General features: G+C 42.7%; 3 protein-coding genes across 3 annotated transcripts; 1 reads left to right on the top strand and 2 right to left on the bottom strand.

The window, feature by feature from the left end:
- RB195_009482 (uncharacterized protein) lies at positions 1-273 on the bottom strand (the record flags this gene model as incomplete). Its single annotated transcript, XM_064190046.1, has 1 exon — positions 1-273. One exon carries the CDS (start codon positions 271-273, stop codon positions 1-3), a length of 273 nt encoding a protein of 90 aa, XP_064047629.1.
- A 1,006-nt stretch (positions 274-1,279) lies between these two features.
- Positions 1,280-20,189, top strand: RB195_009481 (uncharacterized protein; the record flags this gene model as incomplete). Its single annotated transcript, XM_064190045.1, has 24 exons — positions 1,280-1,363; positions 3,226-3,364; positions 3,430-3,533; positions 7,332-7,512; positions 8,271-8,429; positions 8,491-8,612; positions 8,675-8,821; positions 9,490-9,585; positions 9,636-9,762; positions 9,830-10,078; positions 10,133-10,233; positions 11,559-11,663; positions 11,743-11,886; positions 11,951-12,066; positions 13,372-13,512; positions 16,061-16,116; positions 16,198-16,253; positions 16,386-16,447; positions 16,538-16,614; positions 16,679-16,758; positions 17,975-18,126; positions 18,185-18,257; positions 19,867-19,961; positions 20,054-20,189. The coding sequence occupies 24 exons, from the start codon at positions 1,280-1,282 to the stop codon at positions 20,187-20,189; spliced, it is 2,802 nt and encodes a 933-aa protein (XP_064047628.1).
- A 5,204-nt stretch (positions 20,190-25,393) lies between these two features.
- On the bottom strand, positions 25,394-26,164 carry RB195_009480 (uncharacterized protein; the record flags this gene model as incomplete). Its single annotated transcript, XM_064190044.1, has 1 exon — positions 25,394-26,164. The coding sequence occupies one exon, from the start codon at positions 26,162-26,164 to the stop codon at positions 25,394-25,396; it is 771 nt and encodes a 256-aa protein (XP_064047627.1).
- Positions 26,165-27,012: the final 848 nt, after the last annotated feature.

Genomic DNA, 27,012 nt, shown 5'->3' with positions numbered 1-27,012 from the left:
TTAACGTCCAATTCGGGTTGTAAGTTGTTTGAAAGAGTCGATGTTCTTTGCCATATTCGTGTTGACGCGGACACCAACTCCACCAACTCCTGTACTCTCGCATGTTCCTAAGAACAGTTCTTCTCCAGTGTCATACACGACGTTTAGTTGATCGCGTCGCCTCATCTCGGTCAGTCCGATGACGACGTACTTAAACTTCCTGGCTTGCATCATCAGATCTTCAATGGCCGCGTCCAATGCAAGCGTACGTGTGTTATAAGTACAGATCGTCATCCTAGTTCTTTTCCATCCCGGTAGCCTACATGACTCCTGCAACACAGTCTTTTCTGGCGCTACCGTAGGCTTTCCTCCGGATTCAATAAACTCTTTTCCATTTTTGTGTTTTGCATAAAGGTTTAAAACCTATAGGCAGATACCAAACCTGTAATTCCATGAGTTTTTGGGAGAACGTTGCGTTCTACCGGAGTGGACATGTGGAGCTTATTTGTTGGAGGCAACTCCAAAGCGCTTCCCTTGCGCCTCCCAATCACTTGATTGCAGGCTTTTGGCTGGACCGACGTGCGGGACACAAGAATGTCATGAATCAGTTCTGGCTCAGCAAAAATAGGGAGCCCATCCCCTGAATCCGCCCGCGTGTCTCTGCAGGCACAAGGTCGCTTTTGGTCCGCGATTAGCCCCCTAACCGCCACCCGGGGACGCACCACGTAGCCTCGCTACTAACCGGCTGTGATCTCTCTAATGAGGGAGATCCGTCGCTGCGTTGTATATCTATGAATATACTAGTTTGGTACTCACTTGTTCTCAGGTTGTTTTTCGCGAACGAAGCGTTAGTAGTCGGCGACGGATGCGTTTAACCGATTTGCGTGCTGCAGCGTGCTCTCTTTCTCTTCTTGAAACATACACTGCTTCTTCTTTCTATTCTGAATCAATTCAGTGAGGACACGGTTGCACACCTTTGCCGTTTATAATTTCAATGGAATTAAACATGTAGTACTTTTCTAACTTCTTCATGTTTTATTCATTGTAGGAAGGGAGAAAAATCACTAACTAATTTTTTTCGAAAAAACAGTTTGAGTACATCTCATTTTTCCTTTCCTCTTGTACTACTTATGTACAAGAAGTTAATTTTAAATAACTGCTTTCTCGCTTACGGAGGCCTTAACCTGGTATTGCTTCAATGCCATCATCGTGCGTTATCGTCAATGCACTTTTCGCTTTTTTCGCGGTAAGAAACCCATAAACGTGTAGCTCCGATAGCTGCTTCTCACCGGCCGATGGGATGACCAAGCACTGCACGTTTGAAGATTCTCCGCTTACTACGCCGCTTACTTTTAGCAATGAAGAGACTGGATATTCTCTCAAGGTAGGTAGGAGTTTTCATTGTGTTCGATTTCTATGAACAGTAAACGGATTTCGATGTTCACTCATCAAATCCGTGAATGGGGCTCTATAGACATTACATAGGCAATTTTAAAATATTTGGTATTTAGTATATTGCCATTATTAATATTATTATTGTCATTATTAGTATTATTATTATTACCATATTATAGATATACATTATTGGATATTTGGTTACTCATCCATTATCTTATTATTTTGTTTATTTAGATGCATCTTCCTATTATTTCATTTATTTTAGTTTGTCTTATCAGTGTTTAATTCGAATTCAGTTTCTTATTATTTTATTTATTTCAATTCATTTCTTTTACATACAGAAGTCACAGAAGGAACTTGTTTTGAGGCTTGCAGAAGCCTCAACGATATTTCTACTTTTCTCAATTTGAATTATCATCTTCATCATTTATATTAGCTATAAACTATACTGTCGAAATGAGTGAACTTTATATAAAGCTAAATTATTGCAAACGAACTATAAATTATAGTTCGTTTGCTATAATTTTCTTCTTTTTTTGTTCGCACAAGCGAACCTGTTTCTTTTCTTCAAACAGGTATTAATGTTTTCGCGAACAATCTCAGTTAATATGAGGATATATTTACCCATTCTCTGAAATTTAACCTCCAAATCTTGGCCACACAAACATATTGCTTTCATCGCTTCTTTCGCTTTTAATCCGACTGTTGCAAGGATTAGTCACTCTTACGATTGCGCTCGCACAGTAAACAGAATGGCTTCCGATCAAAGAAGAAATTCGATCAAATCAAAGTGATCAGAGATTATTGAGAACATTGAAAATTAGGGATCGAAACAGCGAAGACAGGATGAAAGCTCCAAATGCGAACCACGGAAATTGATTGGGTGTTACGTCCGTACTCACCACGCCCAAGCTTTATTTTGCAGATTTTTTTTTGAAAAGAAACCACTAAGTTCCATTTTTTACGACTAAATTTGAGCTATAAAATGTTTCTTTTCAACGTTTTTCCACCAACTCAGAACGTGAGTTTCTATGGATATGGAGTAGATAAGTTAAGTTCTATGGAGTAGACATAGTTAACAATTAACCTAGTAGCTAGCAGGATGTTTTAATTTTTTGCTTAATAAATAGCTCTATAAATCTTCCTTCCTAAATTACTTTGTCGTATAAAGTAGTAGCGACAGTATCTCATACACACAGAGGACTACCAAAAAAACTTTCAGTATCTTTATCTGAAAATTTTTTGAATATTTGAACTCGTTCCACCTATATTTCATTTTAAACTCTTTTTTCCTATTTCTCGTTATATTTTCATTCAAAAATGAAACGTTCCTGTGCAACTTCTACTTTAAAATGTTGTCTTCGTCAGCCGTAATTTACCCCAGTAGTTAGCGATTGACCTCGACACATTCAAGAAAAAAATCCCAAAATCAGAAGTTTACTGTCGATTATTCGGCCGGAAAAGATATAGTATTGAATTAGTTTGGAAGAAACTCGACCACCTCAAGCAGACCGAGGAACAGAATCAAAAGGAAAACTATTTGTTATCGAGTCATGAATAATATTCTTCTGTAATGTAATCAATGAGCTACAAACGAGGTAGACGATTTTTAAGTATTTTTGACTAGTTACTTTCAATATTGGTCATTCGTCATCAGGAAATTCTTCTCTGAACTATGTACTCTAAGAACAAAGTAATATATTAAAAATCCATGAGGATAAAACATTATCATGTCAAGAAAATTGAGGAAGTTAAGGGGGAAGTCATTGAGTAACAGGTTTGTCAGGTTTGGATCAATCCATGGAGTGCACATAAGTGCATTTCCGCTCATTTTCATGGATTTTTCAGGATGAAGACGGCGCAACATTGGACCTAAGCACCAATCACCGGCGCACCTGGGTGCACGTTTTCATAAGATGTCTACAGAATATGATTGGAGTGATCATCTTTATCCGGATTCAATGGATCACGGAGGAAGTAGGATTAGGTGACATTTTGGTGTTGTTTGTTATGTTGATTCATGCCAAAGATGCTCAATTTCTGCTTGTCTAGGTCTGACCATTGGTTTCATAGCCCTCGCAGCTTTAGTCTCGATCCTGACCACGATCACAATTGCTGCGTTTTGTACAGAACAGAGGAACGGCTTCTTTGCGACGGTGAGCTCTGCTTGTTTCTGGAACTCGGAACAATGTGTAGGTGTAGGAATTGCTGATTTCAGAAGAAAACAAATGCATTTGAAATTTTCGTTTGTGTCGTAGGAGAGCGCTAACGAAGATACACGTTATGATAACTTCAGCTTAAAGGCAGCTAGCACGAAATTGGCATAGCTGAGAAACCTGTACGAAAATATAGAGTTCAAGGTTAAGATAACGAGTATGAGCGCGTCCCCGCTGAATTCCTCCTAATTGTTCTTAGAAACTGCGTGGGAAACTGAGGTTGTTCCTACGAGGCAAGGTGGAGATGCCCCATCCTTGTACATGCGGCGCGTCCGTGAGCGAGCGGTCAAAGATCAATGAGATCTACTCACTTGCCTATCCAAGTAAAAAGAATGAATAGGCTGCTGAGAGAACAGGAATACCGGGTGGTCTTCTCAGTGGGACCTCACGTTCGTATGTAATGCGTTTCCCTTTTCTGGTAGATTCGTTCATGGGTATTTCCACAACTTTCAAATTTCCGATTCGTTCGTCAATTATTGTGAAGTTGCAATGTTCGTGAATAAATCCGTGTTAAACAGGGCGCTACTTCTCTACCATTATTACTTTTACTTTCAATTCAGTATACAATATCATCTCATCTCAATCGGTGCGACAAAATTGTGTTTGATCTTCTTTTCAGGATCATCACGACTCCAGCAAAAGTCTTTTTATGCTAGCAAAAGTGCGTTTTATTAAAAGCAACGAATCAGAAAATTGACGTATGAGTGTGACCCCGCTCAATTTTCCCAAATTGTCTCGGAAAAGGCGTGAGAAATAGCGTTTCTACGAAGAACGTGAGAACAGGACACCTTTGCGCGCGACACGCACTGAGCCAACCAATGGATAGGCTGCTGAGAGAATCGGAACATGTAGAGGAGTGGCGCGTTCTAACGTACCTCACAGGAACTAAGGTTGGTTTCACTCAATTTTCAAGGACGTCATTGAGGAATTGGGTGGGGCCACTGCCATACTCGTAATCCACCCTCCGAATTGTATATTTCTCATCAGGTCTTCAGTCTACGTTAATTTCGCGATAGGGGAACCGGAGCGTGACTTGAAGGTGTATTTTTGCAAGTGGTTGCGATCGAAGTGATGCTGCAGAGCTGTTACTCATTTTTGCAGTCCTGTTGGAGCTAGTGGGGGTCCCTTATCGCGACTGCACAACAGCTTACGCAAGAGCACAGGTTTCAGGTGGTTTGGGCTCGACTGTGTAAAGAGTTCTGATCCATTTTTTGTTTCTGTTAACAAATTCTGGACACAAACTGGAAACTTTAGCGCCTGGATTTCATTTAGAGGGTTGTACTCAGTGAAAATCGAAGTAAATCTTGCGGGTCCTGGTGAAATCCGGGCAGACGAAATGAACACTGACACATTTCGTTGAAGGGCACTAACCGCGTGATATTTTTAAAAATATGCGAAATACTACGGTAAAAGCTACAACACTCCTTCTACGCGCTGTTTGCAGCGTTGTGTTCGAGTTGGATTTTTGTCAGTGTCCAGATGGTGACCATGTGGACCTGGTACTTTCTTGGTTCTCCTAAAATTTCCATCAATTAGAGTGGCGATAAAAAAAATATGGGGAACGACTGCTTTTCTGTCTATTTCGAAGAACATACGTTTCAACATAGGGTCCCGTAATGCTTAACCCTAAACTTCAATCGAGGTTTATAAGTAGCTATGTGAGAGTTTTCGCTGTTCGATTCCTTCCACTAGTAGGTGGGCCCGGAGCAAGGTTTTTAAGAATAGCAACCAGACGTGCCCCCTTTAAAAACAAAAAAAAAAAAGTGGCGGCGTCTCTATTTGGGTGATATGTTCGTTCCGTGAGCGTGATGGGGCATCCGAGACCCATCCGTTCCGCATGAATATCGTCTTTTGTGGATTCAGCTGAAGACCGATGCATCCACATGTTTCGTCGAATTCGGTCAGCATTCGTTCCGCTTGGCTGATGCTAGGTGTTATCAGTACGATGTCATCAGCAAAGCGCAAATGGTGTAGCTGCCGACCATCAACCTTCACTCCATGTTGTCCCATTCAACTTTCGCATTGCGTTCTCGAGGGTGGCTGTGAATATTTTGGGTGAAATTGTATCACCCTGTCGGACCCCTCTTCACGTCAATGATGATGTTGTTGTAGAATGGCGAAATTCCGGTCGTGAAGTTACTGTACAACTCTCGAAGTACCTTTATGTACTGAGTAGGGACGCCGGTGTCCAGGCTTCCACGACTGCTTCCGTCTCAACTGAGTCGAAGACCTTTTTCAAGTCGATGAAGGTGAGACAGAGCGGCATCTTGCCCGTGTCCTCGTGGTTTCGACGTGTGTGGGTCGTGCTGTCCTTTGCCCTGCTTGCTGTGTGCCTAGTTTTATCTTTAGGATTCTTGTGCTTGTGTGCGGCGTGGCGTGGCGTGTTGCCTGTGTGGCTTTTAAGGTTGTGTTTCCTGTTTGCCTTGTTCCGACGTACGGTGGCCTCGCCAGGTGTTGTGGTCTGGCGGGGCTTTCGGTGTTTGGCTTTGTGGGCCGGGTGCCGTCGTTCTGCTGTGCTGTCGTTTTGGACGGGACCTTGGTCTGTCCTCCGTGGTGGGAGGTAGTGGGATGGCTGTCGAGAGTCGTGGGTTTTTCCCCCGTGGCTGTCCTTGGGTGGCGTGTTGGCGGCGCTCGGGTGCGGTGCTGCCGGCGCGGCTTTGGTCTTGCTGGCTTGGGCTCGGCGTGTTGGTCCCTGCGGCTGTGCTGTGCTGCGTTGCTGGTTGGACGGCGCCTTTGGTGGTTTACTCTGGGGGTGGTGGCCGGTGGGTGGTCTTCGCCGCTGCGTGCGTTTGGTGCTTCGGCTTTGTTGGTTCGGGGCTGGCTCCGTCTTTGTGCGTGCCTTTTTTGTGTGTGTTTTTTCTCCTCGGGTCTCCCGTGCGTGGGGTTGCTGTTGTGTTTCCCTGTGCCGTGGTGTCGGGTTGGTGCTTTTGTGTGGGTCTCGGCTGCGTGCTTTGTTGGGGTGCCTGGCGTGTTCCTCTCGCAGACGCCTGGTGTGTTGTTGTTGTTTGGTTCGCCCGTGTTCGTGTGGGTTGGTGGGGGTGTTGTTTTGGGCTTCTGCGCGTCGTGGTTTGGCCTGTTTGTTTGTGCTGGCTCCTGCCCCGTCCTGCGCTCGCCCCCTTTTTTGGTTTTAAACCCTGGGGGTTGGCTGGTTGTCTGTGTGTTTTTGTTGCCCCCCCTTCCCTCCGTTCCTGATGTCAGAAATCATAAGTCCCAGAAACACTCACAAGTTCAACTCACACCACAATAATATGATTAATCTACTTTTGTGTTGTAAATTCGAAGAAATAGTTATGTAAAGCGCGGTCAGAGTGAAATTACTATTTTTGAAGTAATTTCATACACAATTAGTAGGCCATCAAATTATTAAGTAGTAAAACTTTTTCATTTTTATTCTATTGATTATTTGCAATATTTTTTACTGCCGCTTCTGTGTTCCCAGAATCGCAAAGTCGGTTACTTCTACTCGATATGGGACTAATCAATAGAAAACGTAGACTGTGGAAAAGATTGTGGATGAAACTAACCGAAGCTCTTTTGGTAGTGCTACGAAAGTGCTCAATTATCTTTCGTGAACCACGCCAAGAAAAAAAAAGTGGCTGCGATTGTCGTGAGTTAAAAAATCCGTAGGACGTCTGGATGCTTCTATTCAAAGTGAAAGGCATGGATTTCAGGAACATTGGATTAGGAATGCAAGTGATTTAATGAGGGAAAATTTGTTTTATTCTAAATTGTTTTCAGATTGCGGCATTCTGCAGCCCAGCAGTAAGTGCAGGACTAGCGGTACTGTATGTCATCAGCAACGTTATTGCCTATGCATGTTTCGCTGTGGGTTTCGCCGAAACTCTGGTGAATTTCCTCAGAAACGCCGGATTTTTCATCATTGATGGCTCCACTAATGATATGCGCATCATCTCAACCCGTGGGTCGTTATTTCTATTTGTTACCCTTTTTTTACTTAGATTCATGATAAAAGCATTTTTCAAACTCAAGCACATCCAAGGGTGGATGAGAATAACATACAATCTTTTTACGTTATTTACGTGTATGCGGAAAATTGTAGTCACGTCAAAACTACTGAAGCTTAGGGCTGTAGCGGAAGGTGAAGTGGCGCAGTGGATAGAGTCGGGTCAAAACGATATGAAACTCGGTGCGGTTGCGTAGGCGCTTGCGCCCGACACGGTTAGAATCGAAGGGGGACCTTTGCTAACACCACTCGTCGCTACAATTCGTGATGCCTCCACCTCGATCTAAACCGCTAGCTCCATCGCGCCGCTTCGAGCGCAGCCGTTTGCGCAACTGCATCGAGCTTCATGTCGTTTTGACCCGACTATAGGTTGTAGTGGGCTGGAATTCAAAAAGAGGGAGTTTTCTTCCATCGTTTGTCGAGTGTTTCTATATTAGCAACAATACCTACAATCATTTCCAAAATCCAGTTGACTATTCACTAAAGAAGAACTCATATAAGGATTAGAAGAAGAAAATTCTGGATTTCTCTCTACATGATATCTACAGTTCTTTTGGTTCTCTATAGAGTTCTAAAAATAGTCTCAAGATTTCTAATTATCATATAGAAAAATATAAGTTACTACACAGAAAATATTCCGAATATACATCCACTGTTGTTGTTGTTGTTGTTGTTGTCGTCGTCGCCGTCTGCTGTCTACATTATTCTTTCAGTTTTTTGCCTCAATGCTACGGTAATTGCTATGTTACGTTCCACGGATAACTTCCGCTGTCGTTTTGCGGTTCTTCTGCTCGTATCCATTGCTGTACTTATGCAAATTGTTGGTCTTTTGACACCATCGCTTATCATCCATAAAAGGATCAATTCGACGAGTAAGTATAAACACAGTTAAACAAATCATGATCCCTAAATTAGTTGAACCGAAATTTTAAGCATGGAAAGCTTCCGACTTCAATCCGTATGGTGAGAGAGCAATGGGTTTCATTGTGTATTTCCCTGCAGCAACCTGTATTTTTGCTGGTCTGACATTAGGAGGGAATTTCCGTAACAAAAAGGTTTGCGAATAAACTTTTCCCGAGCCACGAGTCTTTCTTTTGAGTTATTTTCACGAATTAAGGAGGACATCTTTCGCGGAACATCCCTGGCGATCATTGTCTCCTCGCTTTTGTACCTCATTACTGCTTCTCTAGAAGCACGTTTTATCGCTGTTAGTCCATTGGTGCTTGAGGCTGTCACCGGTACAAAGAAGAATTTGAAAGCTGTGGTTAGTCATCGAACTGCTATGAATTTGTTTTCGTTAGTTTACTTTCTTCATATTTACATAAATAAGGTCGATGATTTTGAGTGGAGTTTTGTTTCTCAGATAATTTTAGGTGAGAAGTTCAAGTAATTTCAAATTTAACTCGCGCGTAGAAAAAAGTTTAGCGATATGTTAAATATTATTTGAAAGAGCACTTCTCTCTGTATAAAATAGTATTTTTGGTCTTTTGTGCTGATTTGTTTTTTTTGTGTGAAATCTTAGATCAATAGTAGAGATAGAGTGGGTATAGCGCAGACGGCAAGAGGTTCCGCTATTACTGCACGATCGATTGATGGTTCGAAACTGCCTGGTGCCAACCAAGTCTTCTATCCCTCTGGGACCGAAAAATTGATACTAAACTTGCCTGGGAGGATAAAAACACGGACTTGATCATCGGCTAGCCCAACAGTTTTTTGTTTTTTTGCACAGGTTATTGCACAGGCCAACACGGGTTCTAAAACCCCAACGATCATGAATAACAGTAAAAAGAGAATCCCAAGTGGATTGATACGTTGAGAAAAATTTGAGAAAAACGAACGAACGGAGAAAACCTTGAGAATCCCAAGTGGATTGATACTTTATCCTTTTTATTACAGATAAATGTGATAATCTGTGATAATTCTTGCATTCAGGCAATACTCAAGTCACTTCCTGTGACGGTTGTCGCCCTAATTTCTATGTTCTACTGCTCCTATACAGCAATGGTTACAGCGGCGCGAACTGCTCAGGTGAGCCTAGCGCTACTTAACCAACACTTTTTCATCAAACTTGAGTTCAGGAAGTTGCCAAAAGTCCGAGTCTTGTACCGGGTTGGGACAAGCTAACTCGACCGTATGGTAAAGAGCAAAATCCTCGTAAAGCTTACATTTTAATCACAATTGCGGCGGTGATTATAAGCATGTTAGGTGAGTTTGAATTTACCTCACCCATATACCTTACCTGCTTAATATTGCTCGAGGTTTTCTGCTTCAGCTGATTTTAATCGAGTGGCGAGTATAATGACGATCTACTACTTGAGCACCTACTGTCTGTTAAACTACACAGCGTTTATGGCATCGTTGAAAACGGAAAAACCCATGTTTCGCTATTTTCAACGGTGGATAGCGTTGCTTACCTCATTTCTATGCGTTCATTTGGTTCTTGCAATCAGCTGGGAGTTGACAAATGCAGCAATTTTGACCTTCTTCAAGTTCTATATCTTCGTAAAATATCATCAATCACGTGAGTTTATTTGCGTCTGGTTTCACCAGAATAAAACGGAATCTTTTTTTTCAGGGTCTAAGGGAGACCAAAAGATTGCTGGCTCATCCTACACAACAGCTCTTGGAGGGCTCAGGAACATGGGAAGGGAAAGGGACTCCGGCTATAAGCCACAGGTTAGGGTCGCTCCTTCCTTCCAACACATTTTGCCGCTCTAGACAGGACTGTTCGAATGCTACCCATTTATGAATGGGGCCGAATGTATTCAACCAGGCTTGAGCTCGGTACACTTTTGACGGAAAGAAGGCAGAGGGAATAGGGAGTGTACATCAAGCAGAAAAGAGCGCGCATTACGGCAAACACGTCGCTCTCGCTTGGTTGAACGTAGCTGACGGCAACTATAAGATGTCTCCTGTTCATTTCAAATGTCTTACATAGGGCTAGCTCGTTCAATGTCGTTAAAGGCATCACTCCACGAATGTGAGGTGGTACGGATTTCAGGTGGAGTATTCGTATACGGGATGGGAGACTATGGAGAGGGGGGTGATTTTGTCCATTTCTTCCTAATTGCCGTAAGAAACGGTCCAGAAGATGCAGCACATGCACAAGGCTGGCGCGCTCCAATCGAACTCATTGTAGAAAATAGTGCGCCGGAGCGGTCGAAACCGTATCTTCCGTTTCGTTTTCTACGGCAATTAGGAAGAAATGGACGGAATCACCCTTCTCTCAATAATCTACGATCCCGTAAACGAATACTCCACTGGAAATCCGTACCACCCCAGATTCGTGGAGTGATGCCTTTAACAGAAACTTTTGACCCATCGTTGTCGTTCTCGAATTCTCACAACAGCTGACGTAGTCTAAGCTACAATTTCATAGCGGTTAGTTATTCCACTAAAAACGTAAAAAATGAATTTTTCATTTGCTTTCATGTAGTCTACCGAACTCAGATACAACGCAGAAGGCGTTTCTCGTGCGCTACACTGAAAATTCCATGCCAATGACACCTTGCCTGCCATATGGTGGTCCTGCGAAACATCAGCACTCAACTTCTTCCCCATTTCGTTTGTCTCTTGAATACGTTGCGGATCTATCCGCAGTGGAAAGTTAGCCGGAGTAGAATCGAAGTTTGTCACAGTCATACCATTTTCGGAAAGACTGGGAAACATGAGCTCTTCCTGGAACACTTGTAATTCATTTGGATTATTTATTAATTATTTATTCATTTACTACACTCAATGCCGGGGCAAAAAGGATGTTTCAGGGACAAACACAAAACAACTGCAGTAAAAACATAGCCAGAAGACGAAAAAAGAATATGACGAGCACGGAGCAGTTTCGTCAACTGCTTCGGCCTGGCTAATTTACTACTCAAGGCCTATAATCAGTAGATTTTGAAATAAAATCGTAGCCTTCTTCCATACATCTTTTTGTATCGTCATAGATTTTTGGGATTTTGTTAGTTGGTGCTCGTAAAAATAATTCTATTCTTCTTTTCCAGATTTTGCTCCTAACTGGAAATCCGGCAGCTCGTCCAGCACTCGTAGATTTCGCGAACAATATCCTCAGAGGTCGTTCATTGCTAACATGCGGATATGTTATTCCGGTACGCAAGCTTTCGTACTTGTCCCCGGGTGAATACTACGTTGTTCCTCAATGAGCGATCGAGTTCTTCTCGCTTTTAGTTCAAACCAAATAGTCGTACTTATATGATGACCGATAAAGTGGACCGACAAATGTGTGAATGGTTCACAAATCGCCAAATTTACGCCTATCCATCGATAGTGGCTAACGAGGATTTGGCAGACGGTGCAACGACTTTGCTGCAGGTCTCGCCTTACCAGTTTTTCAGTTCGTATATTTCGTGAAATCAGCAATTTCTAACGTTTTCAGGCAACTGGTGTAGGAAAAATGCGTCCAAATATTCTCATGGTCGGTTTTAAGACCAAATGGGAGCAGCGCGGTGGGAGCAACATCGATAACCTCAACACTTTCTATGAGATTATCCTGTAAGTTGTAATGTAATTTTCCTGCTCTGCTTATGAACAGCTTTCTTTGGAAATTTTTGATCTCCGGTCATCTTCAGTAGCAGGCATAGCGTAGTTCGTAATTATCACAGCGAAACCACGAAATATCCCCTACAAATCCAAAAACAAATCGGATGGATCCGTCAAAATAACGAATTTAAAGGAATCATCCCACGAATCTGGAGTGGTACGGGTTTCAGGCGGGTAGTGCCTATACGGGATCGTAGATTGTGGGGAAGAGGATGATTCTGTTGATCTTTCCCTGTATCAGTATAAACGAACGACCCCGAAACGTTGTTTCTTACGACGTCCTTTATTGCAGGGCGTCACCCTTGCGCCCTCCCTCCTGCGATTCGTCGAAATCCCATTCGGACGAATCGTAGGCGGGGGGCGGGGTGCAATGGTTGCGCATTGCAACAGAACCTTTTACAGTGATACAGGGGGAGATGAACGGAATTACCTTCTTTCCCACAATCCACGACTCCGTATAGGCATTACCAGCCTGGAACCCTTACCACCTCAGATTTGTGGGGGTGTGACGCCTTTAACTGACGAAAGAACGCTTCCCTTCCATCAGATTGAGGAAATCAATTCCTCTATGAAAGATTTCAAAGATTTCAGGATTTATTTGCACGGGGAAGATAAAGAGTTGCTTTATCGGGTGATTTCAACTCCAATCCACCTTAATATGATCCCACTCAGTCAATCCTTTCTGTGTAAAGAATTGTTTCGTTGAGTAAATTGATCGGTATCCTACACCTTGTCCATATATTTCTCATATTAGTGAGTGTTGTCGTAGTTCTTTCGAACTTTAAACTATGTTCCATACCCTATAGTTAAAGGAATTTGAAGCTCAGCGCAGTTGAGTAAACGGCTGCCCTCGAAGCGACGCTGTGGAGCTAGCGACTAGGATGGAAGTGGGGCCATTGCGAAATGCAGCGATGAATGGTGCTAGCTATGTTCCTGCCTCGATCGGAACCGCTGCGCTCCACCACACCGCTTAGAGCGCAGCCGCTTACGCAACTGCGCCGAGGTTCATGTCGTTTTGAACCGATTATACCTAAAGAATTCCCGCAAACGTTACATTTAACACAGAGTCCCTGTTTTTTCTGCATTTGCAGTCGGAAACATGTAGCTTTCACCGGTTTGAGCACATTTGGTGCCGATTCTAAAAACATTCACTGACCGTCTGAACAGAGCAGAATAGAATAGAATCGGTCACATTCTTATGTAACAGAGTAGTTCTAGAGACAAATGCATAGAAATTTGAAGCACTACCTGTTCCAGTAACGGATTCGAAAAAAACGTTGGTGTAGCGATTTTCCGCAACTCAGATATTGGCTTTGACCTAACAGAACGCCTGAAAAAAGGAAAGCACTCAACTGCTGGCTCGGAAGCCGACGAGAATGGAATCGACCTGGATCCTTAGTGAGTTTAAAACTAAGATTAGATAGTTTCAAAGTAAATTCGAAATTCGAAAGTAGTCATAGTCCGATTAAAAACTAAGGTCTCACCGTTGCGATTCATCGTCGCGCGTCCACTTTGCGCACGTGACTCTTAGGGTTTCTTGGCTTCACCGAAGGTGTCCGACAAAAACCGTTCCATATGTGTGTAATCGTGGAAAATCACGCATAGTCAGAAGAAAACACGATCAGAAACTCGTTGACTTTGAACGTAATTGATTACGCCATAATGCACCATAAATCAAAACTTTTTGAGCGGACAGTAATTCTAATAATTTTCCTGCATTCACGTTTAACCCACTGACGACAGCGAACTTTTTTTTGCGTATTCGAATCCACTTTTACTAGCCATATTTGAGCAAGGAAATAATAACAATGAACAACAACAAATCTATTTATTACAAAAAAACTTTCTAAAAAACTGGGAACTCAGGAAAAGTAGCAGTCGAAAAATATTCGACTAACTGGTGAGCCGCGCTGTCGTCAAAAGGTTAGAAAAGCGCGCTTAATATCCTCGTAAGTCATCGGTTACTGTAGACGCAGAGACGTGAGGCGATAGGGTTTTTGTTGTCCCAGGCTCGCATCCAGTATATTAGGTTGAGGAAAAAGTTTTGAAAAAAAGGATGAGTAAATTTCCATGTATTGATCGATGCTCGCAATGAATCACGTGGTATCCGTAAGACGTTCTCGGCACTTCTCCGGAAGTTTAAGGACAAGTGCTTTTCTCTGGCCTCATTCATGATTCAATTTTAAAAAGAAACTTCGACTCCTTGTCTTCTACGGATGGCGTGGCATCGACAGCAGTCAGGAGAGTCAACGGTCCACTGGAGGAAGGCATCGCTACCACTTCTGCTGTCCACCGCTGATTAACTCGTTTAAACGAAAGAGACACGAAGATAAACCTCAGCCGGGACGTAGCGTTCCTAGGATTCGAGGATAATGATCTACCTTGAGCTGCTCCAGAAACGACACACAATTACCAGAATTATACCATGTGGATTTATATTCTCGTGGAAGCTATTTGAGAACGAACTTCCATCCATTTTCTCCACGGCAACACTCGCTCCTAAGTCGCGAAGGGAACATGTCAGAAAATCGAAGAGCGAGGTGGGACACGGTACTCATCCTCCAAACTCTTTTGACGTAGTGCTGTATGACTACCTCTTGTTTTGCTTTCTGGAGCTTCCATAGCAAAAAAAAACACAAAACTTCCACCAAGTAGAGAAGTATTCATTGGCCGATTGTCGACTTCAGCCTTCACATGTTTGGGAGAAGAAGACGCCCACTAGATGGATCACTTTAGGAACTTTCTACGGTGATTGTATTGCTGAATAATTTTTGTACGATAAATGGAAAAAGGAAGAAAAAAATAACAAACTTCTGAAATGTTTCTTTTTAGCCTAGTACTTGTCCATGGGAGGACAATGAAAGCAACGTTCCTATGAGATCCATTTTATTCGTTTAGTTTCCTGACGCGAGCTCGGTGGAGGTTCTACGTTGTGGGAATTCTACGTTACTGTGTTGAGGGCCTAATGGACAGTAAGATAAAAGTACCTAGTCCCAGTTACGGCAATGCGGCTGCATGTGCAAACCCACCACCTCACTACTTTAGCTGCAGACATTTTTTTTGCACTTTGTAACAATGTCCAATTTCCAATGTCCAGTGCCTGTCTATGCCGCCGGATAAATCATACAGAAGCTGAGCCCTGTACGAGCATGTGAATTGCATCACCTATTCTGTTTGTGCAAGAGTCCCACCCGTATGTTAAAGGCATCACCCCACGAATTTGAGATGGTAGGGATTTCAGGTGGAGTATTCGTATGCAGCAGGTAGATTATGGAGATTCCGTCCATTTCTTCCTAATTGCCGTAAAAAACGGCCCTGAAGATGCGGCGCCACACAAGGCTGGCGCGCTCCAGTCGAATTCCCTGTAGAAAATAGTGCGCCAAAACGCCTGAAGCCGTATCTACCGGCCTGTTTTTTACGGCAGTTAGGAAGAAATGGACGGGATCACCCTTCTCTCCATAATCTACGATCCTGTCCACGAGTACTCCACGTGAAACTCCGTACCACCTCAGATTCGTGGAGTGATGCCTTTAATGTATGGAGGTGGGCGTGGCGCCGTCGGTAAGAGGTTCTGCTGCGACTGATTGATTGATGGTTCCAACCACCCTAGTGCCAACCATGCCTTTTACCACTACGAGGTTCATAAAATGGTAACACACTGCCCTGCGAGCATAAAAACACTGACTTGATACATCGGCTAGCCCTGCAAATCAGGCCAGAAACTCGTTCGAAAATCTCAAAACATTCTGAATTTGTTTATTTATTTGAAAACCCGCACAGGTGTGCCACAAAACAGAAAACAGAAACGAAAAACAGTAGAGCATACTAGAATTTTGCCAAAATTTCAGTCTTATACAGAAACGTTTATTATATTTATACAGAACTGAAGCCGAATACGGTATCGCGTCCCGAAGAAATTTGTTTTCTGTCTATGTAATCATTACAGCTTGCAAAGCAACAGCACCCAGACAAGTCAGCCACCATCTCGGAAAACCTCCAAAGGTTTTACACCATTTATTGTGTCTTTTTTTTTAAATTTTCGGTAATCTATGCGACTTCTGCATCGAATTATCGTGTTTCCAGTTGGAGGTCTATTCCGGAACGTTGCTTCCTTCGTGCGTGCAGGTCACCTATCTGAGGTGATTTATCATAACTACATGATTCTTCTATCGTAACTTCTGCATTTATATACCGTTGTGCTCCTAATAACCTAATAGCACCCAGGATACACATAGTCCACAATTAGAACCGTAACAGGTTTCATTCTTTAGGTTCCGGAAACGAACGACGATGACAAAACGAAAAATCGCTTTCAATTAGTGCCGAAACATAGGTGATTTGTTTTCCACCGACGTTCACCAACGGATTACTGTACTGTATTGTCAAAGTCGCGATGCTACGATCCGTGTCTTTTGTTTTTCAGCGTAAAAGATCTTCAAGAATCCGAATTAATTGCACAATTGGAGCGTTTTAGAACAAGAGTCCAGAAAGGCACTATAGGTACCTACGATTGAAATTACTGGTAATAGTTAAGTTGACATTAAATCGACCAACGTTCTCCTAGATGTCTGGTGGCTCAAGGACGACGGTGGTTTGACGCTTCTGTTACCATTCCTGCTCCAACTTCCTGGAGCTTATCTGGAAGTGAGTTTTCGTCTTCCCGCGTCCACCAGAGTATTTATCAGATCATCGCTTTGTGGAAACCAAAAGAGAGCAAGCGATTCATTGCTGAACGAGAACTGGTCCTTATCTTGCACTAAGTCTTTGTATATGTATACTGTCGTTATATTTCGCACTCATCTGTGGAATAAGGCTTCTCCACTTGTGCTGTCCAGAACCCACTGCAATTCTGCACAGGACCGACAGCACAAGTCCCCTTCGCTAAACATGATTGATTTATGCCCTTGTAGACCTCTTATAGACCCTATGCGTAGGTCTCGCAAAGAAGTTCGGATATTTCTGGGAGCCTCTTTCACCGTTGCCCAAATGCCTAGTTGCCAGTTATGTGTAAAGAACAGAAATAATCCCTACCATTATGGGAGAATAAATTTTTGCGTAGGCTAGCAAAAAATTGTGACGACGCTACCGTAAATAGATAGCATGTACCGACTGCCGGAACGCGCTAACATTTCACTTTAGAAATCTTTCTAGTCGGAAAAGCGACATGAAGAATGGTTTCGCACAAGATTGAAGGCTTTTTTCACAAATTAAAGATTTGCTTCAAAATTCGTTGGAAACGCCTAGTTCGGAATTTTAAGAAGCTTTACTACAGTCACATACAGTCTCTTAGAAGATATGTCACCGGAAAGAAAAACAGAAAGAGAATATATAAGAACATGGAAAAATGAAAAAGATTCGTAGCTCTAGAGTATTACCATCTCTTTGTCATCTCATGAGTTATAGTAATCCAGAAACTCCTGAATATTTGCCAGAACAAAAGAAAATTTTTCCGAAAAAACGACATTATTTCTAGAGTCACATTAAAGTTCACATATTCTTTTTCTGTTACCCCTCTTGGCAGCACATCTTTTAAGAAAATGTGTGTGAATTTATATAGTTGAGGGAGTGATCTAAGGGTGACAATCCTCAAGTGGTCACAGGGCCTTACGCTATAACGTGTTGCAATATTTGAGCTTTTCTGGCCAAGTGATAAGGGATTGACCATTTCTGAAGCAAATTCCTGGAGAGATCTCCAGCAGAAGTCATTTAGCACCATGAGTCGTAACTTATTCGGTACGATGTTAGGATTATAGCATTTCTTATGAGTTGAAACTTCTAGATGCAATCCTAGGTAAAAAGAGGATAATCAGGATTTGAAGTCTACTTGACAATAGCCGAAATATGTATCTCTGTTTTTTAGGGCGCTCGTCTTCGAGTATTCGTCCCAGGGGGAACGAACGATCGTCTTGCTAACGACCAAAAACATATGGCAGCACTGTTAAAGAAGTTCAGGATCGCTCCCACAGATCTACACGTGATTAGCACACTAGGAAAGGCACCCAGCCGAGAAATGTACTGACACTTATCCGTTGCTCTTTTATGTTTTATTTTAACCAATTATTGTTTCCAGAATGTCCGAGTTCGACCGATTCGTGTCCATTTTCAAGCAGGACGAAAGCGGTCAAGTAGGGCTTATTAGGGAGGTAGGGATTTTTTAAAATCTTTCTTTTTTTGCTGAGCTTTTTTGCTTTTAAAACATCCTATACAAAGAAATTGAAAAGCAGCTAGAAGCATTTGTTGGCAAATCTGTAGCGTAGACGGATTTTTCATTGTGAATATATTTTTCCCCGCGATTTGAAAATTCTTTTGTTCTGTGGTTGGTAACGCTGTGAACGCTTTATAGCTTGTTCCATTCTAGAAATCATGAAATGAGTGCAAATTTGGCTTTTTGCATAATACGTCCGTTTGTGATATGTAGATTATACATGTTTTTCGCAATTCTGAGTTAAACCAAAACTTCAACCGAAAAAATGCTTTCCAGATCATAAGGAGAAGTACATCCCAAAATCAGAATCCCGAAGAAAGAATCAGAATATGGGGGATGACAGTTCGATGAGGAAATCGCGATTTCTATGTTGTGTTCCATTGCGCTCCTGGCGTATTTACACTGGATGTAGGGTCGACCAAACTCTACCTCAAAATCAGCGTATCGCAAAACTAACGATGTTGGGATATCTACGGGACAATACAGAGTTTGGATTCTAGATTACGAGTTTGAGCATCGCTTAATTTCACCTAACCCACCTAAAGGTCCTGAAAAACGTCGTGGGAAATGGCGTGTGCTCCTACGAGGTGCGTGAGAACGTGCCACCCATGTGTACGCACCGCATCCACGAGTGAGCGGCCGAGAATCAATGGGGTCTCTTCAGCAGTGTATTCGAGTGAAACCAATGAACAGGCTGATGAGGGAACTGGAGCGTCTACAAGAGTGGCACGTTCTAGCACACCTCTTATCAACTAAAGCCGTTCCCACGCCGTTTATCATTGGGATTGGGGTAAACGAACGGGGTTCACACCCATACTGGTAGTTTACACTCCGAACTCTATATTTACCTACAGAGATCCTAACATCGTCAGTTTTGTGATACCTGCCTTTAGCTGGTGCGCATAACGTTAGCTGCACTAATTTCTGAGCCTGCAGTCACCTGAAAACCTTAGCACTGCGCTACCTCATCAAGTTACCTACTGTAAACAGTTAAGTCGTCACTGAATTACAGAAGAAAAATTGATTGTAACTCAGCACGTTTACAGTATAAATGTATCTACCAACAATTGTTAACCTCCTCGTACCTCTATCCATGCATGTTACGGCACAAAATAAGCGTTTACATTACCAATGACAGCGGAATTGAAAAGTATTTTTCGCACAAAGTTTTTTTTTTCGGTTCTCTTCTTCAGTACGCGGCAAAAAAGCGAATAAATTCCGTTTTTGAGCTGCGAAGTCTCATCGCTATTTTCGTGTCACCTCATAAATATTCCGAGTTCTTCAATTCGATAAATCAAAGTCTGAGGTTGACGGGGTTGATGTTGAGAAGATCAGTTCCAAAAGCTTCCAGAAGACGAAGTAGGATTGTAGAAAATGAAGGGGGGCTATGTGTTGGATGAAATATGTTTTTCCATCTTAATTTTCAAAAAAAAGGAAAGAAAGTGAAGAAATATAGAAAACTGCATTGTTTATGAAATGACTTAATGTGCGCAATCCATCCACAATATCCGCCTGAAAAAAAAACGTTTTAAATTTTTTGTTTTCAGGAAGATCTTCAAACCTTCCAGAGCAAGACCAATCGCTACCTGAGGATAGGAGAACTACTGCAGGAAAACAGCCGTGAGGCTGATCTCGTCATCTTGTACGTCACTACCTCGTTTCAGTTCTTGAAGAAAAATCTTCAAATTTATTTTTGCCTTCACTTTTTTAATGGATGTAACATGCTTCGTTAAGGACGTTACCAATCCCACGACGATCGGCGATACCTTCAGCGTTGTACATGTCGTGGTTGGAGATGATGAGCCGAAATCTACCACCCACACTTTTTGTCCGAGGAAATCGAACTTCAGTGCTGAGCTACTTCGACTGATCTGTACATATTTATCTCTTCAGCATGTTTGCATGTTTCTAATCGCATTTTATGTTTTTTCCCGTTGGCTTCTCTTCACCATGATACAGGTTATTTCCGAGTGTGACGACGTTTCGATGTTTACATATCTTCAATTTTGTTTAGGTGCATAGCGCCGTTTCTTTGCGTACGCTAGCCACAATTGTTGCGAAATAAACATTCCTATAGCTAACTAAAACCAATATCGATAGAACTAAAAAGAATTCGGCTGAATAATCCTAAATAATTAAGGATAATGTGTACGGCGTAGATCAATCTCTATGGAACAGCGCCTACGCGTTCAAAATTAAATCCAGAATTCGCTCGAGGTTCATGAACTCGCTCCAAGCTTCACCATGACTTGCGAGGCTATCTAAGATTTGTGAACTTAGTGTTTTTATCCTCACACACATAGGTTTGGTACGATTTTATCGGGACCGGAGTCGGTTGGCGGTACGGTAGGACGGTTTCGAATCGATTCGGTTTCGATCGCTCGCGCACCCACTGTGTAGCCTCTTAGCCACTGCGCTACACCCGCCACACCTATGTAGTTGGAAGTATTTACTCGTGGATACTGTTTTTTTAGTGAACATTTTCAGTGGAAATTGGCGAAGAATGCAACGCACGATATTTATGGAATGGAGGAGTGTAAGCTAGTCGCAGGCAAAAAAACCTCGCCTTCGACAAAGGGGCAATTAATACTCATTGTTCATAAACGAAGTGACACATCACTGGGATGAGGAACTATGAGGGTAACGATAAAAAACAAGAAGATAAAGATACAAGAACAAGAAGATAAGAATACGGAGATCACAGCTTTAAAACTATAGAAAAGCGAGGAAAAGAAAGAAAAAGGCGAAAAAGTAAGAAGAAAAGATAGAGGGAGATGAAAGATAGCAGAGCAGGTTCATCGGAAGACTAGCGAGATAAGGATGCACATTTTATACGCTTCTTCTTCCTAATTCTATTTCTTCTTTGCTTTTTATTTTCACTTCACTTTTACTTTTTCATGAATGGGCAAGACCCAAGACATGGCAAGACATGGTATGTAAGTTTGGGGAAGTCGCTGGGAACAGTTTTCTTAATGACATTTTACTTCATAATTACCAATTTGTGATATTAAAAAAGGTCAATGGTTCAAATGTTGGCAAGGAAGCAAAACGACTGAGAGAGGAAAGCAGCGTATAGTCTATGTGTGACCACCAGACCATTCGCTACACTCCTCTTCTAACCTACTATCAATTTCTGCCATCGGTAAGAAGTCCCGCTATTACTACACGAATGATCGGAGGTTAGAATCCACCTCCGGGGTCGATGAATTGGTACCAGACTTGTCTGGGAGGACAAAAACGCTGACTTGACACATCGGCTAGCCACCGCAAGTCATTGTAAAGGCCAATTACAAGTTCGTAGTCTCAAACGATTCTGAATTGAAGTGAACGTGGTGGCGCATCCCAAGCGGATTTATTAACGCTTGAAGTCTTATCCTTTCCGTTTTATCTCTAATCTATAAGCTTCAAAGTGCAGATTAAAGTGATAATCTTGTGACACGAATATAAGGCCAAAGCCAACAGAACAACATTGTTAGAGACCATTTTAGGTATGGAATAGAGAATAAAAGGAACGGAGATATGCACTATGCTTTCGTTAAAGGCATCACCCCACGAATCTGGGGTGGTACGGATTTCAAGTGGAGTATTCGCGTAAGGGGTAGTAGTTTATGGAGAGGGGGGCGATTCCGTCCATTTCTTCCTAATTGCCGTAAAAAACGGCCCGGAAGATGCGGCGCGTGCACAAGGAGGGCGCACTCCAGTCGAACTCCCTGTAGAAAATAGTGCCCCAGAACGCCCGAAACCGTATTCACAAGCAGCACAGTTGTAATTCAACTAAGCACGTTTTTGTCTTTAAGAAACAAAAAAAGAACTGAATGAAAACTTGGCATCACGAGTAATCGGGTTTCTTGCAGGTTTTTTTGTAAATAGAAGACAATTTTCAAAAGTTTTCTAAGGAGAAAAGTGCTAGTTCCATATGCCCTCCAAGATTGCTTGAGTCTGGAGTCTCGATGCGTATAAATGCATTAATCTCCTCAATCCATTGTTTTTACCACTTATCCTGAACTATGGCAAGTCCAGAATCGCCTGCCCGCTTTCATTCTTCTCTTCCCGTCGTTGCCTTGCGATTTATTAACTTTGATGGCGATGTTTTTTCGAACCTATCACTTCAACTTTCCACTCCATTTTCCCTTTTACTTCTTTCATGGAATTCGGTGCAACAATCTATTCTCTTTGTTTTGCAGATAACTGGCGAAAATTCGAGAACTGTTAGGAAATAAGTATCTATAACTCTTATGATCTCATATGACTTCGCAAAGATCTTATACACATCTGAGTGGAGAACACTTTGGAAAAATAGAGATTGCAAAGAATATGCAAGCTGCGAGGATAGCGAACAACTGTAATGATATTGTTAAAGGTGGTGCATCACGACTTGGACGTAGTGGTGAAATGTGAAATAAAAAGTATAGAGTTCGGGATGAAGATTACGAGTATGGGCGTGGCCCCGCTCGATTCCCATTAAAGACATCACCCCACGAATCTGGAGTGGTACAGGTTTCAGGCGGGTAATCCCAGGGTCGTAGATTGGGGCGAAGATTCCGTCCATTTTTCCCTGTGTAACTGTAAACGGACGACCCCAGAAGGCTGTTTCTTACGATGTCCTCTACTGCAGCGCGCCACTCGTTGAAAACCCATTCGGACGTATCGCAGGAGGGGGCGGGGCGCAATGGCTGCGCATTGCAACAGAAGCCTTCGTAAGAAACAGCGTTTCGGGGTCGTCCGTTTACACTGATACAGGGAGAGATGTACGGAATCACCCTCTTCCCCAAAATCTACGACCCCGTACAGGCTTTACCCTCCTGAAACCCGTACCACCCCAGATTTGTGGGGTGATGCCTTTAATCGTAAAGAATCGTAGAGTGGGAACCATCAGAGTTTCTACGAGGTGCGTTAGAACGCTCCATACCTGTACATGCTTCAGTCCATTCAGCAGCCTATTCATTGGTTTCACCTGAATAGGCTGCTGAGGAGGCTTCATTGATTCTCGACCGCTCGCCCGTCAATGCGGCGCATGCCTAGATTCATCCCGTCCGTTTCAGGAAGATTAGGGGGAAATGAGTGCGACCACATCCACACGTCGATTTCGTGGCACGCTGCCTTTAATACAACGCGCTCTTACTAGCACAGGAAGCATGCTTCTGGTATCGTGATGATCCAGAGAAGAAGATGAAACACTACTTTATCACACCGATTGAGATGAGACGATATCGTGTACTAAATCGAAGGTGAAAGTCATAAAGGTAGAAAGTAGCCCCCTGTTTAACACGGATGCATCCATGAACTTCCCAATATTTGACGAACGAATCGGAAGTCAACTATATAAAAGAGTAGAAATACCCAAATCGAATAGAAGCGAATCTACCAAAAAAAGGAACAAAAAAGGAAAAAAGAGCATCTTATGAAAACGCGCTGAAGTCCCGCTGAGAAGATCACCACTCCTATGCTCTGCCATTGAACTCCGACAAACATCCACACCAATTCTAGATATATACGGATCCTTTCATTGAAGGTGTCCAGCATTTATTCGACGTGGTTTATGGTTGTTACGGTAAGGAAGGGCTCAGCGATGGTGTAAATTCAAATGGAATACAAAAATACAAAATATAAAATACAAATACATGTTAATGTAATCCAATGTTCTCGTTTCATGTTATCTCCTCTCAATTTTTGCTCTGCATTTTCGAGAGTGATGATAAAAATTTGGTGAAATTGTGTTATTTTTCCAGATTCAATGCCAATCTGTTCGTGATAGTATTGCAAGTGCACAGTTTTTGGTCAGATGTCCTTTTAGGATTAATCTTTGCAGTGAAATCATCAAAAAATGATATTGCTGAGTGTAGTCTTCACTATGGAACTTTCGCAAATCCGCAGAGAGCGTTTTGATTTCCTGTTTCACGTTGTTTGCTGTTTGAATGCACATATAGCAGGGTCAAAACGGCATGAAGTTTGGGGCAGCTGCGTAAGCGGCTGCGCTCGCTGTGGATGGCGCATTAGGAGAGAAGGGGAACCCTTGCTAGCACCACTCATCGCTGCAGTTCGTGATGGTCCCACCTCGATCACAGAGACTAGCTCCATCGAGTGGCAACTACCGCAGCCAGTCATGCAACTGCACCGACCGACTACACGGGCACGGGTAACTATGACACACACAGAAGAAGCAGAGTCCATTTAGTGAATCCCGGTGACAGTCGCGACAGGTGCAAGGCCGCTTGTAGTGAGGGATATGAGCGCGCAGAGAAGGTCATACCTTCGAAGAAAACATCTTGATGGCTTCAATGCAAATATCCTGGGGAATGCATGAAGAACTTCAGCTATGGAACGGAAAAGGACCAATTTTCTGGGTTTGTCAAAGAAAATCCGCTAATGTTCACTACCCTGAATCTATCTTTTCCATCCCAGACATACTAGTCCCGGTGGAGAGCACCGTGGAAGAATCTGACTCATCATGGAAGTTAAGGCGAGATCATTGCTGCACTGGAGTTCTACATAGGTTGAACTATCACTTCTATAGCGAAGGATTTTTGACAGAAAGGAAACTACAATTTTTCGTAATTGAAAACGGGATTAACAGCTTCTTTCGTTGCTTTCAGTCCTTGGGTTTATATTCATTTTAGACATGTTTGTTGTATTTCAAAAAAATGAATTTGAACCACACATAAACAATTCATCGAATCAAAGTTACATCAACTGAACATTCGCAACATTTCAAAGGATCGATCGCTTCGTATTTTCATCCAAATCCGTCATGTGATGAAGTACGATGTTTGGAACCAATTATTAGGGTGTCTGGAAAGTGTCTGCCGAAATGCGGCAAAATTTCAAAACAACACAACTTTTTAACAACATTTTATTACTCGACGAAATAATCTACATCAACATCGACAACCTTCTGCCAATGTCTCACAAGGCATACAACTCCGGCGACTTGGAAGCGAAGAAATCCTGAAGGTCATTTTCGAGGTGGTCACTATCATCGTAGCGCTTCTCTTCCAGGTGATGCTGAAGCGATCGGAAGAGGTGGTAGTCGCTCGGGACCAGGTCTGGGCTGTACGGTGGGTGCGGTAGAACTTTCTATCCGAGCTCCAGAATTTTCTGAGAAGTCTTCTTCGCGATGTGAGGGCACGCGTTATCGTGCTGTAGTCGAACGTTGTCGAGCTTCTGGTGCTCCTTGCGGATTTTGTCGGCCAGATTTTGCAGTTGAGCGCAGTAGACCGCGGCAGTAACTGTCATGTTGTCCGGTGGCAGTTCGAAACGGTAGATTCCATGAACTCCCCACCAGACGCTCAGCATGACCTTCCTCTCATGGATTTCACCTTTCACGAAAGGATCCGCCATTTCATCACCAGCGCACCACGCACATTTTTGGGTGTGGTTGACGTAGAGAGCCCATTTTTCATCTCCAGTGACAATGGTGTCCAGCCAGTCGAATTTGCGGCTTCTGGAGAGCAGCTGTGTGCAGATGTCCAAACGTCTTTGGCGGTTGCTGTCGCCCAATGCATGTGGGAGCCACTGACCGAGCTTTTTCACTATTCCGAGAGATCGCGGTCCATTGCAATAAATGCTGCTCTGCCAGATTCTCCACTTCGTCGAACGATATTGCAGGCGGTCACCAGACTTATCTTCGAGTTTCTCGTTTCCGACTTTGAAGCGCTGGAACCAGACGCGCACAGACCGCTCGGAAGGGGCTTCAGTACCAAATACTTGACTTAAGTTTCGATGGGCTTCAGCAGCGAGGTGGCCAGATTCGAACTCGTAAACGAGTACGTGTTGAATATGGGTGACATGTTCGGCCATTATAGGATGAAGTAGGCAAGGAAGAGGGAGCCAGAATGTTATGTGCATACACGCGGTAGTGTCCTTACGTAATATATTTAAAACGGGAACTTCCAGAACATCTCAAAAAATCTGCGCTACTGCGAAATTTTCGGCAGATACTTTTCGAACACCCTAATACAAATACAAAATTTGTTCCGATTTCGACAAAGAATTGAATCCTTAAAAACGAATGCAGCTCTTTTCAGCAATCGCTTTTACTCTCTTATTCAACATTTACGTCAATGCTAGCAAGATTTTAACTACGCGTTGGAATAATCTATGAAAACAAACTGACGTTTTAGGTCCATGTGCTATCTGTATTCAATTATAAATGCGCGTTAATTGACTCTAAACTTATTGGATTACTTAGGATTTAACCAAGATTGGCACTAGTCTTCCTTTATTGACACCTAACGTTTCGACATTATCGCCTTCGTCAGAGCCTGTGAAATGAAGGCCATCAGTGATTTATCCTCTCAAGCGCCTCATCACCCTACAGAGAGCATTCAAACGATAAGCAAACTTGAAAAACGCTTATCGGCTAGTGCTTACCTCGTTTGTTGAATCAGGTAACGTAACAGACCACCACGTACCACAAATATAAGTTACAAGGGTTTTATTCCATGACAATCGAACATTTAAACTACTACACGCTTAGTTCCGGATTTTTCCTTGTACTTTAACTTTATTCGACTAGCTATAGAATTTCTCATCTTTAATTAGCTGCATTAATAGGTTAGTTTTGGGACGTCAGAACTCCAAACCCAAGGGCGAAAGGAATCAGGAGTACATGAGGAATCGACTTATCCAACGACGTAACTTTTTGCCTCTATAGGATTAACGAAGGAGAAGAGCGTAAAGTGTGTTATATTATC

The sequence above is a fragment of the Necator americanus genome, chromosome III (genome assembly GCF_031761385.1).
Source record: "Necator americanus strain Aroian chromosome III, whole genome shotgun sequence".
In the NCBI taxonomy this organism is placed as follows: Eukaryota; Metazoa; Nematoda; class Chromadorea; order Rhabditida; family Ancylostomatidae; genus Necator; species Necator americanus.
The sequence above is the reverse complement of the archived record's forward strand: the minus strand, read 5'-3'. Positions and strand labels throughout refer to the sequence as shown.